The 16,450-nt window shown below is 43.0% G+C and overlaps 1 protein-coding gene across 1 annotated transcript; it reads right to left on the bottom strand.

The window, feature by feature from the left end:
* Positions 1 to 1,086: 1,086 nt before the first annotated feature.
* IL17B (interleukin 17B) lies at positions 1,087 to 16,028 on the bottom strand. Its single transcript, XM_075205348.1, has 3 exons — positions 15,649 to 16,028; positions 11,458 to 11,777; positions 1,087 to 2,028 (listed from the first exon to the last, which is right to left on the bottom strand). Exons 1-3 carry the CDS (start codon positions 15,667 to 15,669, stop codon positions 1,773 to 1,775), a joined length of 597 nt encoding a protein of 198 aa, XP_075061449.1. The 5' UTR covers positions 15,670 to 16,028; the 3' UTR covers positions 1,087 to 1,772.
* Positions 16,029 to 16,450: the final 422 nt, after the last annotated feature.

The raw sequence follows: 16,450 nt of genomic DNA, 5'->3' as shown, positions 1-16,450 counted from the left end.
TGACCACACATGCGATGAGCAGCTGGATCTTTTCAGACATTACTAGGACCTGATAATGCTGTCGGAAGATGGCGGCACAGGCCGATTGCAGGTCCAACCTCGTTTTGCAACATGTTCAATCAATTTACATTGGATTTGATGGTCATTTTTGGTTCACATGCTGAGATACCTGCCCGATATCAGCTGCAGTATTGCAATGTATGTGGCAGTAATACACATACATCCATTTGGGACAAGTATGTCTGTTAGTTGCCTGGCGGAAAGATTGGCTTGGCTTGTGTGTCCAGCCTACGTCCTGTAGACATTTGGTTTTAAATTATACCAGCCATCTAAATGCAAGGCAAATATTTATGTATTAAATCACTATAAACCAAGATGAAGCCTATGAATTCACTAGGCGCTAATTTGGCCATTTGTGTCTCACGCCTCAGAGATGTCACTTGTTCATCTGCATTCTCATAAATATTGTTTCAGGCTACAAATTGTTTGCCTGTATGCTGGAAATGAGTACAATTTATGTGTAAAAAAGCTTCTCCAATAAACTCAGAAGCTACGGTGAAAGGGCCTTTCAATTTACAGGACCACTAACTTTAGTTATTTTTATTTTGTCAAATTGTTTAATCTACTTGTTATTGAAACCTTGAGCAGTTAATGATATCACTGAGAGCATGGTTTTAATTAGTTTTTTTTTTAACTAGAGTTTATTATTTCAAACGCGTTCATGTTCAGCATTTACAAGGTGATAAATGTTTCTTGACTATGAAGAGATAAAATAGACATCATCATGGACAAACATTTTTACACAGTGTATTGTCTGCTACTATGTGTTTAAAACAAAATAGCAACTGTAAATTCCTCTTTTATAAATCCAGAATCGCCGTACAGGCCCTATAAGAGTATTGCACATCTTCCAGGTTACACTTAGGGCTAGATTTACTAAGCTGCGGGTTTGAAAAAGTGGGGATGTTGCCTATAGCAACCAATCAGATTCTAGCTGTCATTTTGTAGAATGTACTAAATAAATGAAAGCTAGAATCTGATTAGTTGCTATAGGCAACATACCCACTTTTTCAAACTCGCAGCTTAGTTAATCTAGCCCTTAATCTTTTTCTCCTTTCACTGTGTTCCAACTATAGATACACCTCATGATACTTTTGGATCATTGCCATATTGTAAAATAAAGCAGAAGTCACCTGTGGTGTCGATAGTTTGTTGCAATTCTCTTGGGCTGCTATCTGAAAGTCTGATTCTCTTGTAGGAGGTCCCATAGGAGAATTTTGTTACAGATCACCAGACATCTCTGATGTAATAGAGCTGTTTGCTTGTATACTATAAATCATGTGTAGCTTTAACAAGCTAGAGAGACATAGAGAAATGCTACAATAATATTAACTGCAGTCCTGACATAAATTGACTTTTTTTTTATATTATACTTGATCATATTTTTGAATATGAGCAAAATGTATAGTAAACATTTTTAGAAACTATATAGACAAAATAGGCAAGATCTATAAACTATTTCTGATCAACAATTGTGAGGATTGTTTCCGTTCTAATTATACTGAGTAAGTGTGTGATGGAAACATCTAATTATTAGTGTTTTTAATAGTTCAAGACTGACCTGTGAATACCACATATCTATGTGGGTGGTGACATATCTCTTGATTCATATTTGATGTGTAAAAACACATGTTTTGGTTTCCTTTTAGCTGTTTTATTTTTATTATTTTGGGAATGAAGATGTGAGAGGATCAGAAAGGATGGTGATATTTTCAGAAGATACAAGTACAGCCCACAGCTATGTTCTCCATGACCGTTATGTACTCTTTGTGACACTTCTTCCTCCTCCGACCCCTAAGTACCGGGGAGTTACTCTCACATAGCCTCCTGCGCACAGGGATCTTGCTGTAGATGGGAATACTGGACATACTCAGGTCCTCCTGCATGGTGAAGGGGTTGATGCATCCTGAGCACAAACACCGGGCTTCTGGTATGTCTGCTGGGATGCGGGTCTCATCATGGTTTATACTGAAAGAGGCACACACACAAGTATAATATTAATAGTGACCAAACCTAACCAAGACATAAGTCACTTGTATCATTATATTTTACTACGCTTGTTGCTGTTTTAATTGTACCAGTTGCCTACACACAGTGCAGGCTGACAATTATTCAATGGACCCTGTCAAAATAATAGTTTGTTTAAGAAGACAGCAGAAGATGTGTTGACATTCACTAGCTAGCACAACTAAGCAACATCTAGTTTAGGAGCTGTATAAGTCTGCTAAATATTCTCAGCACTTATTTACTGTTTACAAATAACGACTACTTTAACTTGATGTTTTTTTTACTCTGACATATTCTTTGCTCTTTTTTTCTTATTGTAACTGCCCTTTGAACTGATGACAACTGATTTGTGACTCTTTGGGAGTCTATTTGTAGCACCATAAGATATTTTTGCCCTATTTTGCAGTTTAATAACACAAACACGGCTTGTGCTTTATACAAACTTAATGAATTTCCCTGTAGAAGACAGTGACATCACTGAGCCCACAAAATTAATTCAGTCCACAAAATGGCTGCCTCCGTTGTGTGATGCCTAGGCTGTACTTGGAAGATAGTCTTGTTTCTGGACGAGAAGTCAAGCATAATGTATGGTATTCATTAAAAGTGAATACAGAGAAATTAAACATCTATACAATTTTACATCATATATTAAAAAGCTTTTATTGAAAATACCCTTTTTTGTCATTTTTTTTTAAATTCATTATAAAAAGTTGTGTTTTCCTGTGCTTTCTTAAGTAAATAGATGTTTTATATTTCTTCTCTATTCCCTTGAGACAGGATAATATTTTACTTTATTAAATTGGAGTGCTGATTATTTAAATTAAAATGTAATTATATAAAAAGGAGAACCAACGGGTAATTTGGAAGGAGGTTATTCAGTAAGCCAGTCACCATATTGGTGAAGCTGATTGAAGGGTGATTTGTGGAAAATACAGTGATATAAAGTTTCAGAATATGGAGTGCAAGAAGGGACAATCCTAAGGAAATAAGGCAAAGTTTCATATCTCCTCTTTCATATGATATTCCCCTTCTAAATAAGTGTATTTTTTTATAAATCTGGTAACATGTCATGGTTTCAAAACATCTATTGAAAGAGGATAGTCGCTAACTAAACCTGAAAACCCTTCTATTAAATCTTACAGGCTTGTTCAAATTGCATATGTATAAAACTGCAGCACAAACGTTTTGTGAAATCACAAATACTTTTTCTCACGTGCATCTAGCTGTACAGGGTAAGGCAAGAATCAGCAGGCCAAGCTGGGTGCAAAAGTTTTCAGCGCCCAATGGGAAGAGAGTGGATCCAGTGTGTTCCGAACTAAGTGCACAAGCTTACTAGTATTTGTACTGAGGTGCAGAAACAGGGTTTCATTTTGAGGGAAGGTGTTATTTAAAGGAGATAAAGGGGGTGGAGAGGGAAGTACATGAATCTAAACAGCATTATTTTAAGAGAAAAACCTGAACAAAGAAGATGATCCTAAAACAGTAGTAGCTTAGACTTTTATGTGATGTTTTTACTGCTAGCACCCTGTACATTTTCTGTAGAATCCGACAACCTGTAAAACTAGGTGCAGATGTCACGAGCCGCGGCGGTACTCACAGCCGCCGCGGCTCGCTTCTCATGCGCCCCAGCGTCCCGGCCGTCACCTTGACGACCGGGACGTCATTTCCTCTTCCTGTCCGGCCGTTACCAGGGCAACGGCCAGACGCTAGTACACTAGCGCTGCGTCCCGGCGGTGCTGGTAGCCGGGCGCATGCGCATAGCAGGCAGCCTGTGGGCTGATTAGGCTTATTAACAGGCATTAGCCTGCAACTGTGTAGGTCAGGGGCAAGCCCTGATTGGCCCTGCTTGATACTAGTAAATTAGCCTGCAGGAGTGTGTTCAACTGCTGATTGGTCTGTGTCTGTACTTAAGGCAATGAGGTCTGCTGCCTCATTGCCGGTTATAGCTTCTGTGCTCCAGTCTGCTGACCTGCTTGTTCCAGTCCCTGTATCCTGTATCTACGTTTGACTTCCCGTGTATGACCCTTGGCTTCGTATTGGACTTCGCTTGTGTTTCCTGTGACCCTGATCCTTGGCTTGTTTACCCGTTCTGCTACTTTGCCTGTGACCTCTGACCTCAGCTTGTTCATCATTACTGTTACCTGCTGCCGGCCTTTGACCTCTGCGTGGACCTGACTCTTCTTGCCTGGGTTCTCCCCAGCCGGTACACACTTCACGACCCTCTGTCAGTCTGCAGCCCAGTCTGTCCCCACCATCAGGGGCTCCAGTGAACACCTGACTGGCAGAGTAGACTCCGGGTTGTGTTGTGCCGGCTGGAGGGGTTCCTAACATTATAACCGGCCTACTCACGGAGACAAGATTAGGATGGATGCAAGTGGATCCACACCGTCTCCGGCACAAACCATAGCAGGCCATGTTGAGTCTTTGTATCAGATGATGCAGGGATTGGCTGAGCGTATGTCTGTTCAAGAAGAAGCCACAAAAGCTTCACAACCTCCTCCAGGTCCCATCTGTGAGCCCAAAATGAATTTACCGGATCGGTTCTCCGGAGATAGAACCTTGTTTCGGAACTTCAGGGAGAGCTGCAAGCTCTATTTTCGTATGAGACCCCGCTCCTCCGGTTCAGAGCAGCAACGAGTTGGGATTATTATTTCCCTTCTACAGGGTGACCCCCAGTCCTGGGCGTTTTCTTTGCCACAGACCAGTCCGGCCATGCAGTCCGTAGACTCCTTCTTTGAGGCATTGGGTTTACTGTATGATGACCCGGATCGAGTGGCCTCCGCAGAAGCTCATCTACGGTCCTTGAAACAAGGCCGACGGTCAGCAGAAGAATACTGCGCGGAATTCCGTAGATGGTCACCTGACAGTGGATGGAACGACCCTGCCTTACGTAGTCAGTTCCGTGTCGGCCTATCTGAACAGATTAAAGATTCGCTGGTGCAATACCCGTCTCCTAGCTCTCTGGAGGATCTGATGCACCTCTCCATTAAAATTGACAGGAGATATAAAGAGCGGAAAACTGAAAAGGAAACGTCATCTCCTCCATCCGCCTTCGTTCCTATCTCCCAGGATGGTGAGGAACCAATGCAATTGGGAGCATACCGTCTTTCCTCTGAGGAAAGAGACAGGAGACGGTCACAAGGCTTATGTTTATATTGTGGCGCAAGAGGCCACTTCTCCCGTTCTTGCCCAAACAAGTCGGGAAACGAGCATGCCTAGGGAACGAGGGGAGAGTTCACTTAGGTCTACAAATTGTCTCCCAAAAAAATGCGGTATTGGTTCCTGCACAGCTCACGTTCAGTGCTTGTTCTGTGGGTCTGGCGGCCTTCATTGATAGTGGAGCTGCAGGTAACTTCCTGGACTTCGAGTTTGCCCGCTCTGCTGGAATTCCGCGGGTTAAACTCAAATCCGCCATCACGGTATGTGGCTTAGATGGTGCTCCATTGCCAGGCGGTAAGGTTACCTGGGAGACCCCGCTACTACAATTGAGGATTGGGGCTCTCCACTCCGAATCTATAGTCTTTCGTCTCATTGAATGCCCGTCAGTGCCTTTGATTCTAGGTCATCCTTGGCTATCCTGTCATAACCCTGTCATAGATTGGGCAAAAGGAGAGATTGTCCAGTGGAGCTCTCATTGTTCACAGTCCTGTTTGACAGTACCTCTACGTGTGGTTCGGTCCATTCCGGAGCAGCTTCCCTCCCAGTATCATGACTTCTGGGATGTCTTCTCTAAAAAGGCTGCTGATATTCTACCACCGCACCGGGAGTTCGACTGTGCCATCGAGTTAATTCCAGGTACTAAACTACCCAAGGGACGTTTGTATTCTCTCTCCGGTCCAGAGACCAAATCCATGCAGGAGTACATTGATGAAAATCTGGAGAAAGGCTTCATCAGGCCATCTAAGTCTCCAGTAGGGGCTGGGTGCTTCTTTGTGTCCAAGAAGGACGGTGGACTCAGACCATGTATCGATTATCGGGGACTGAATATGATTACGGTTAAAAACACCTATCCGCTTCCTCTCATCTCTGTACTCTTTGATCAATTAAGAGGAGCAACGGTCTTCACAAAAATCGACCTTCGTGGTGCTTATAACCTCATACGCATTAGAGCAGGTGATGAGTGGAAGACGGCGTTCAACACGCTCTCGGGCCACTACGAATACTTGGTCATGCCGTTTGGCCTTAGTAACGCTCCTGCTGTGTTCCAGGATTTGATTAATGAGGTGTTACGTGAGTTCCTGGGACACTTTGTTGTTGTCTACTTAGATGACATTCTCATATATTCCAATTCATTGCCGGCACATCGGAGTCATGTCAGACAAGTCCTACAGAAACTACGGGAACATCATCTCTACGCGAAACTCGAAAAATGTGAGTTTGAGGTTAAGAAGGTATCCTTTCTTGGCTATATAATCTCTTCAGAGGGTTTCTCCATGGACCCCACCAAGGTCCAGGCAATCCTGGATTGGGTACAACCCAATAACCTCAAGGCGGTCCAGAGATTCCTAGGATTCGCCAATTATTACAGGAGATTTATTGGCGGTTTTGCTGACATCGTGGCTCCTATCGTTTCCTTGACCCGCAAAGGGGGTGATCCGGCTGTTTGGTCACGGCAAGCAATAAATGCATTTAAAACCTTAAAGGAAGCTTTTGTGTCCGCTCAGGTCCTTAGACACCCGGACCCAAAGGTACCATTTATTCTCGAGGTAGATGCTTCTGACGTCGGTGCTGGAGCTATCTTGTCACAAAAGGATCCTCAGACTCACCGCTTGCATCCATGTGCCTTTTTTTCCCGCCAATTCTCCTCAGCAGAGACCAATTATGACGTGGGAAATCGAGAATTACTAGCAATTAAATGGGCCTTTGAGGAATGGCGACACTGGTTGGAAGGCGCTGCACACCAGATCTCCGTTATAACGGATCATAAGAATCTGCAGTATATTCAGTCAGCTAAACGCCTAAACCCCCGTCAGGCTCGGTGGTCACTGTTCTTCACCCGATTTAACTTTATTATCACTTATCGTCCTGGTTCTAAAAATATTCAAGCAGACGCTCTGTCTAGAAGTTTTCTGGCACATCATGCCCCAGTCACTAACCCAGAGCCTATTGTTCCTGTATCCATGGTCCATGCCGGATTAACTCAAGATCTGAGCTGTACCTTACAAAGGTTTCAGAAGTTGGCTCCTGACAACACTCCGGTAGGACGGTTGTTTGTCCCAGTTCATTTAAGGAAGACAGTTCTTGCTGAAACACACAACAGTCGGACTGCTGGACATCCTGGCATCTACAAAACACTAGAGATACTTTCCCGTACTGTATGGTGGCCGTCTCTGTCTGCTGACGTCAAGAGTCACGTCCGGTCCTGTGAAGTTTGTGCCAGGAACAAAGTTCCCAGGACTCGCCCGGTAGGTCAGTTAGTTCCGTTGGCCGCCCCTGGTAAACCTTGGACACATCTGTCCATGGACTTTATAGTCGATCTGCCACCCTCTGCGGGACACAATACCATTTGGGTCGTGGTAGACCGGTTCAGCAAGATGGCGCATTTCATTCCACTCACTAGGCTTCCTACTGCTCGAGATTTGGCAATCTTGTTCATTCAACACATTTTCCGCCTCCATGGACTCCCTACAGACATCGTCTCCGATCGGGGTTCCCAGTTCATAGCGCAGTTCTGGAGATCATTCTGTACCCTCCTGGGAATCAAGGTCAGTTTATCATCTGCATACCACCCTCAGTCAAATGGGCAGACTGAAAGGGTTAACCAGTCCTTGGAGAAGTTCTTGCGATGCTACATATCGGAGTTCCATGACAACTGGTCCTCCTTGTTGCCCTGGGCAGAATTTGCCTGTAACAACTCCTGTCACTCATCCACGAAAACCTCTCCGTTCTTTTGCAATTATGGTTTCCACCCCAGATCTAACTCTTTGTATTCACTCCAGTCCGTTGGTATTCAGGAGATCCGTTCCACTGCCAGGGATCTCAGAGTTGTCTGGAAGAAAGTACATTCGTCTTTAAAACAAGCCTCACTTGTTGCAAAAAAAAATTCGGACCGACACCGTACCCCCTGCTCTCTTAAGGTTGGCCAGAAAGTCTGGCTGTCTACAAAAAATATCAGGCTGAAGCAACCTTGCAAGAAGTTGGGCCCTAAATTCATCGGGCCGTTTCCCATCATCAAGCAGGTGAACTCTGTTGCATTTAGGTTAAAAATTCCGGGCTCGTTAAGAATTCCAAACACATTTCATTGTTCTCTGTTAAAAGCAGTTCTTTATCCAGCTCAAGCCCAGTCTTCAGGCAAGCCACAGAGGTACAGTGTTCAGAAAATCTTGGATTCCAAAAAAGTGCAAGGACAGGTGCACTTTTTGGTACAGTGGAGGAACCGCGGGTTAGAAGAACGATCTTGGGTTCCGCGGAGACAACTCCATGCTCCCAAACAATTGAAGGAATTCTTCAGGAAATTTCCAAGAAAACCTGGGTGTCGGGGTCCCTTGACCCCTCCTCAAGGGGGGGGTACTGTCACGAGCCGCGGCGGTACTCACAGCCGCCGCGGCTCGCTTCTCATGCGCCCCAGCGTCCCGGCCGTCACCTTGACGACCGGGACGTCATTTCCTCTTCCTGTCCGGCCGTTACCAGGGCAACGGCCAGACGCTAGTACACTAGCGCTGCGTCCCGGCGGTGCTGGTAGCCGGGCGCATGCGCATAGCAGGCAGCCTGTGGGCTGATTAGGCTTATTAACAGGCATTAGCCTGCAACTGTGTAGGTCAGGGGCAAGCCCTGATTGGCCCTGCTTGATACTAGTAAATTAGCCTGCAGGAGTGTGTTCAACTGCTGATTGGTCTGTGTCTGTACTTAAGGCAATGAGGTCTGCTGCCTCATTGCCGGTTATAGCTTCTGTGCTCCAGTCTGCTGACCTGCTTGTTCCAGTCCCTGTATCCTGTATCTACGTTTGACTTCCCGTGTATGACCCTTGGCTTCGTATTGGACTTCGCTTGTGTTTCCTGTGACCCTGATCCTTGGCTTGTTTACCCGTTCTGCTACTTTGCCTGTGACCTCTGACCTCAGCTTGTTCATCATTACTGTTACCTGCTGCCGGCCTTTGACCTCTGCGTGGACCTGACTCTTCTTGCCTGGGTTCTCCCCAGCCGGTACACACTTCACGACCCTCTGTCAGTCTGCAGCCCAGTCTGTCCCCACCATCAGGGGCTCCAGTGAACACCTGACTGGCAGAGTAGACTCCGGGTTGTGTTGTGCCGGCTGGAGGGGTTCCTAACAGCAGATTGCTTTTACAGGGATGTTTGCAAAGACAGGATATAGGTATAAGTAATGCAATAAGAGACTTCTTAAAACGTGGCATTTAAATTCTCAGAGCTTAATGTATAACATCCAGCATTATCCCACATAACTACAGATATACTCCTAGCATATCTGCCCACTTTATCTAACTCCACGCTGAGACTTAACAGAGGGGAGGTCAGTTGGCAACTGCATTGGAATGATGTTGCATTTTGTGTCATTTTGGCCACGCACCTGCAGCACAAAGCCACAATTTTGCAACAAATTGTGCTATTAAGTACCCTTGTTCTGCCCACTTCACGAGGAGTTTGGGTGGACTACCTGAAATTCGAGAGTCTCCCAGGCATTCTGGGAGAGTAGGCAAGTATGACTCCTAGGGGTATATTTACTAAACTGTGGGTTTAAAAAAGTGTAGATGTTGTCTATAGCAACCAATCGGTTTCAAGTTATCATTTGTTTAGTACATTCTACAAAATGACAGCTAGAATCTGATTGGTTGCTATAGGCAACGCTTTTTCAAACCCACAGTTTAGTAAATATATCCCATAGTATTTTAGTGCTGCATCTCCTAGCATCATGGGTGTCTCTGTTTAAATTAGAAGGAAAAGACCTGCAATATTTATTTTAACAAAATAACAAACTAAAATTTTCTATTCTACGATTGTACTGTTTGTCACTACTTCAAAAGTTGATTGCGGCAATTAGCAAATTACAAAGATGGTCACACAATACTCAAAGCAGAGAGACTTATTTATAAAGCACATTATCATACTCTTGCCCTGACTAAGTCTTCAGAGAGTCTCCAAGTACCTCAATTAGTAACTGACCCTGCTCTTTGAAAAATGAATGTTAGCGGAGCCCTGACATGTTGTGTACTGGCTGGCAAAGGATAAAGGACATACAGAACAGAGGAAAAGTGTGTGTGAAACTTGGAGAGAGAAGAAAGTGACTGAAATAACCCAAGGTGCTGAAAAGCATTTGGGAGGGATGGTTGGTATGGTGAAAATGGATAACCAAGGGTATAGAGTGCTGCTTTTGGCCATGTTAAATGTCACCCTAAGATTAGTTGTCATATTCTAGTGTCCATAGGAGAAACTATAATGCAGCACATCTACTACATATTTGATTAGCTACATTCTAAAACCATATATTTACATGTTCCTATATACATGACCTCTATGCTAAGACTATGATGGATACAGTGCTATGTGATCAACCCCTTGAAACTGCAGAACAACATTGCTTTTTTTCTCTCCTGTAACAACCAGCTCCTTTTGTGATTGGCTACACTACGCAGCTGTCACACTGTCTTTCCATAATTGGACAGAGAGATGCAGTATCTGTATCCGACGCAGAAGGGAACATGACAGTAATTTACATAGTGTTTAGTGAGGCCTGGCCTTTTCAGAAAGAGGTGATAAGTAGTTAGCAACAATGTCTGGCAGTCACCACCTAATGATTGTATTGCACAGGTAGTAGCGTAAATCAGACTTTCAAAACAATGAAAAAAAGCCAGTTATATAAAGTGTACAGTTATATATAGTGTTTGGATAAGACTAGTAGTTGCTAGGAGTTTTTGTGATGTAGATTTCTAGACATGCGTGCATTGCCCTGTGTCTTTTGAACAGATGATAGTAAATTCACACCAGCAAAATGGTCTATTTAACACAACCTATTTACTTAAGTTTCATGATGATTCCCTCCTCCATAGTTAAACATATAAAAAGAATAAGAAAACAAGATACTGGGGTTTTATAGAGGGCAAGAATTATATACACAGAGAAATCTAATGAGATGAATTAGCTGTTTACAAGGGGGAACTATTACTCTGCATCTTTCATTTGTATCTAGGTTAAAATAGATTTTGTATTTAAACAGTCTTTTACTAATGCTAGTGATATTTACTAGTACAAGGTGAACATATGCTAATTTCCAGAAATCATGATGTTGATCTACATGCTTGGGAACCAGTGCTTTTTTTGTCTTACTGATGTTTTCCTGGAGACTATTGGCTGGCAGGTATGTTTTTGATAAAGTTATAGTATTTAGGTAGGTATTTAAAGGTATGGTAGTTATGTGGTTAGTAGTGAGCAGACTCACCTGTAAGTCCAGGGGGAAAGGCTTCTCCTGTTAGAAAGCCAGAGCCTCAGGTTTACTTCACATCGGCCACCAGAGGACTCTGAGCCATTTCTTAGCTGGCTAACCATCTCCATTAAGCTTTGTTCATATTCCTCCACCAAACTATAAAATGGAGAAGGGGCAAAAGAGTTTACTCCGAGCACAGGATCTGGGGAGGTCTTCCCTTGGGCTTTGTCCTCCTTTCCTTTGGTGTGACTTTTTTTCCTGTGTTTAGAGGTCTTCAAAGTATCGGAGCTGCTGAAAACGTGGGCCAGTAGTAGAGAACTGGCATACAGCAGCAGCTATGAATGTAGACAATGTAACATCAGTAGGTAATAGTATAATACAACAGTCATTCCTCATTTGCAGCTAAACATTCTGTACTATGCTGTAATTAGACATAACTACTTTATGCGCATATAAACTATTCCACTTTTATACATATCAGATTGCAGTGTCTTATCAGAGGATCCTCACAGGGCCCACACCACATGGGTCACATTGTTATGCTGGGTACACACTACAGAAATTTCGACCAACTTTTTATGCCGAGCGATTTTACATGCGATCGATGTTCCGATCGCTCGGTCCATGGACTGCATACACACTAGCCTTGTTTAGGACGATAAAGGGAAGAGCGGTCATCCCTTTAGCGACTTTTTACAGCCATGTTGTCGTGAGCAATGACTGTAATTTCATACTGTTGTGGATCGGTCGGAAGTTTATACACACTACACAAAGGAAACGAGATTGGAACGAAAATATTAAACGGTACGACCAACCAAATGAGGCGACAATCGTCAATGTGTACCTAGCTTTAGGATTATCCTACAGGCTTGTTTGGAGGCATCATATAATTTACAAATGTTCACAGTTTCACTAGGCCATGAGCATTATACAGACAATGAGCTAGCAGGAGTGGGCATACTCAATGATAAAATGGTGAGTGATGGCTAAATTGTAGTGTCCCAGCTGAGGTGCTTAAACACCACGAAGAACCTCTACTATATTTCTGCTATTATATTTTCATAGCTACAAGTACCTCTGTGCACGTAACTGGAGTTTACTCTTGAATTACAGGGAGACTTCCTGGACTCCCAAAAAAAGCAGACAATTCTCCCAGAGAGTATTTACCTTCTGCAGTGTGGTTGTGCACCTAAGTAAGCAGTGAGTGGCAGCAGCGTAATGACATGACATCATCATCATCATCACACCCCTGCCACTCAGTGTCTACTGAGGCTTGATGATGTGATTGCCCTGCACACTTAATGTGAATTGCGTAAAGTCCTGACCACCGCCTCTTTTCTGCCCTTACCCCTTCGTCTCCCGGGGGCAAGGTACAAAAATTAGATAACTATTGAATAAATTTGTGAGGCTGGGGTTATGCATTTTGCCTTTGTTAATATGATAGAAAGCTGCTATGTAGCTGCTTCAGTTAAGTTACAATTATACACCGATCAGCCATAACATGTGTTGATGTGTTGGAAGCAGAAAAAAATTGGCAAGCTTAAGGATCTGAGTGACAGGAGCCAAATTGTGATGGCTAGACAATTGGGCCAGAGAATCTCTAAAACTGCAGGTCTTGTGGACTGTTCCCCTTATGCAGTGCTACCACCAAAATTGGTCCAAGAAAGGACAACCGACGACAAGGTCATGGGCGCCCAAGGCTCATTGATGCACATGGCTAGCCAATCTGGTCCAATCCCACAGAAGTGCTACTGTAGCAAAAATTGCTGAAACAGTTAATGCTGGATATGATAGCAAGATGTCAGTATGCACAGAGCATCACAGCTTTCTGCGCATGGGGATGTGTAGCTGCAGAATAGTCAGAGGGACCATGCTGGTACCGGTCCACTGCCGAAAGCACCTACAATGTCCATGAGTGCCAGAACTGGACCATGGAGCAATGGAAGAAGGTGGCCTGGTCTGCTGGATCATGTTTTCTTTTACATCATGTGGACGAAAGGGTGCGTGTGCATTGTTTACCTGGGAAAGAGATGACACCAGAATGCACTATTGGAAGAAGGCAGCCGGCGGAGTCAGTGTGATGCTCTGGGCAATGTTCTGCTGGGAATCCTGGCATTCATGTGGATGTTACTTTGACACATACCACCTACCTAAACATTGATGCAGACCAAGTACACCCCTTCATGGCAACAGTATTCCCTGATGACAGTGGCATTTTTCAGCAGGATAATGTGCTCTACCACACTGTAAATATTGTTCAGGAATGGTTTGAGGAAAGTGACAAAGAGTTCAAGGTGTTGACTTGGCCTCCAAATTCCCCAGATCTCAATCCGATCAAGCATCTATTGGATGTGCTGAAAAACCAAGTCCTCGCAACTTACAGGACTTAAAGGCATCTGCTGCTAACATCTTGGTGCCAGATACCACAGGACACCTTCAGAGATCTTGGTGGAGTCCATGCTTTGATGAGTCAGAGCTGTTTTGGAGGCACGAGGGGGACCTACACAATATTAGGCAGGTGGTTTTAATGTTGTGGCTGACCTATATATATTTGCAACAGACTGCAGAGGGACCTTATGAATAGTTGCAAAAGTTTGCTCTCTGAACAGATTCCGCTATCTGCATAGATCCATTCTGTAGAAACAATATTATTACATAAATCTTTATGAGGTTACTAAATGGCAAATGAGCTGCAGGTGTACATTTTGTCACATTTATAAATGACCCATACTCTTATTTTAGTACTAACAAAAATTATAGCAGCAACTTTTTGTAAATTTTTCCCTTTATTGATAAACCTCATAAAGTATTTTGGCAGTTAGAAAGGCCTAAATGTCCAAATTTTGGCCTATTTCCTGCATTTTGGATTAAATGAATACGGGGGCAGGAAAAAGGACAGACTAGCAGACCTCAATGTGCAGCTCATAATAATCTACCAAGTGACATGTTCATATAAACATCCTTCTCACGTGGAAAGCTAGAAAAAAACACAACATATCTTACCCCTGTCAAATATTGAACATTTTTTGTGCACTTTAATAAAAGTGTATTAAAATATACTGTAAGTGAAAAAAAGATTAATTACATTGGTTGATTAATTAGCTGGAATTCCGACCCTAGTGTACATTCTCACTGTTTGAGTAGAACCTAAAACAAGTAATCATTTACAGTTTAAAACTTAACCAATGTAACACAAAATATAGTTTAGTAACATAAGGAGGGAATTAAATCATTGCTTGCATTTCACAATTTACAGCAATGGTTATAAAGAACCTGACCTACAATAGGATGTACAGACTGTCTCTTTGTGACATATGGTTTGATTAAGCAACCCCAAAACGCGAGTATACGCCTGATCACTACACATGCTGCGTTTCATTGTTAGTCATGCCTGTCCCTATATTTAACAAGGCGCAAGTGGTGTGGTTAGATGGAAATATCACAGTCGATGTGCCGAGTGACAGGCACTCAATAGCAAAGTTTGTCGAAAAAACAAATGTGCCCCAACTATATTATAAACAAATATATAAAAAATGAAGAACAGAAGAAAAAAAAGAAAACAAATTTAGTCCCTTTTAAAGGACATTGTTACACAGACACTTAACTAACCTAGTTTACCCAACCTGTAATGAAGAATCTGTTACAAACACACTGTGAGACATTTATGAAATATGGAACAGAGAAAAAAAAAACATAGTATTGCACATAACAACTAATTAGATCTTCGTCTCACATATTTTAAATTGCCCTAGAAAAGTTACAAAATCTCACTGCTATGGGCTACACAACCTTTTTTTCCTTTTGCACAACATTTAAGAAATGCCCCCCACGGTGTGCCTGCAAGTATCTTCTATCACCTATACTGTAAATGCACATTACTGCCAGTACACAGCACTACAATACATCACACAAAGCATATATCAACCGATAATGCTCATCCTATCTATACATAACACTGAAATAAAACTAGCATATTGCATGCACGTATAATCAATACAATGGTAACTATATATACCTGCTGCCAACTCAAATCAAATATCCACAGGTAATGCAAAGCATATGTTGTTGGCAACTGTCAAACAAAGACACACATCCACAGGCAATGCACAGCTTATCCCCTCTGACTGTCCACAGCATATAGAGGTACCCACTCAGCATGCTGCTCCTGTAGCACTGCTATCTATGTGCGTCTTCCAGAGAACTTACCAGTCTATTTGAGCCAAGCATTATGTATTGAGGCACTAGAAATTGCAGCTGCAGTCTTTGCAAACCTCAGGGACTATCCCCAGTGTCAGTGGGGCACAAGCTGCACCTATTTAGAGTCTCTCCAATGGGGCTGGGCCCAATCCAATGTACAGTTGGTTTTCTAAAGGTGCTGAGTACAATGTTAACAAAGGCCCAGCTTGTCCCTTTCTCCTTCTTCTCGTGCCTCTTGTTTTTGTCCCTGACTGTACATGCAGGGACTGTGTTTGCAGACTGGGAACGCGGTGCACAGCGGCTCTGTTCTCACACTCGGCACACAGACCTGGCTGATATGTGCTGTTTATTTGCTTGTTCTTTAAACTCAGTTGGGATTGAAATCCTCCAATTAATAGTTCAATGGAGAATTGTGAAAATGTAATATTACCAGCTGTAGGAAAGGGCAGAGTATCCCTTTACACAATCTGTTTGGCTGTGGCTAATTTAGGAATAGGCATGCATGAAGTTAATGGTTGGCCAGTAAATGCTGTATGTGAGAATGTAGTACAGTGTATACTAAGTACTGCCAATGGATTTACGATGCATGTATCAGTGAATGGCTTATATTATTATGGCTGATTACACTCTTTCAACGCTTATAGAGTAGAGAACACTAAGGCAATGCATACAAGTGCATGTTAATGATACCAGGCTCATGATCTCTGTTATGAGGCATGTTCTGCAAATGTTCTGCAATGTTACAACACTACAGATTATTAAAAATATCTACCTCGTACAACCATGGTCTGCTGCAGCAACATAAAGGCAG

Source organism: Mixophyes fleayi, chromosome 4 (assembly GCF_038048845.1).
Source record: "Mixophyes fleayi isolate aMixFle1 chromosome 4, aMixFle1.hap1, whole genome shotgun sequence".
Lineage (NCBI taxonomy): Eukaryota > Metazoa > Chordata > Amphibia > Anura > Limnodynastidae > Mixophyes > Mixophyes fleayi.
This window is presented reverse-complemented; position numbering and strand designations above follow the sequence as displayed.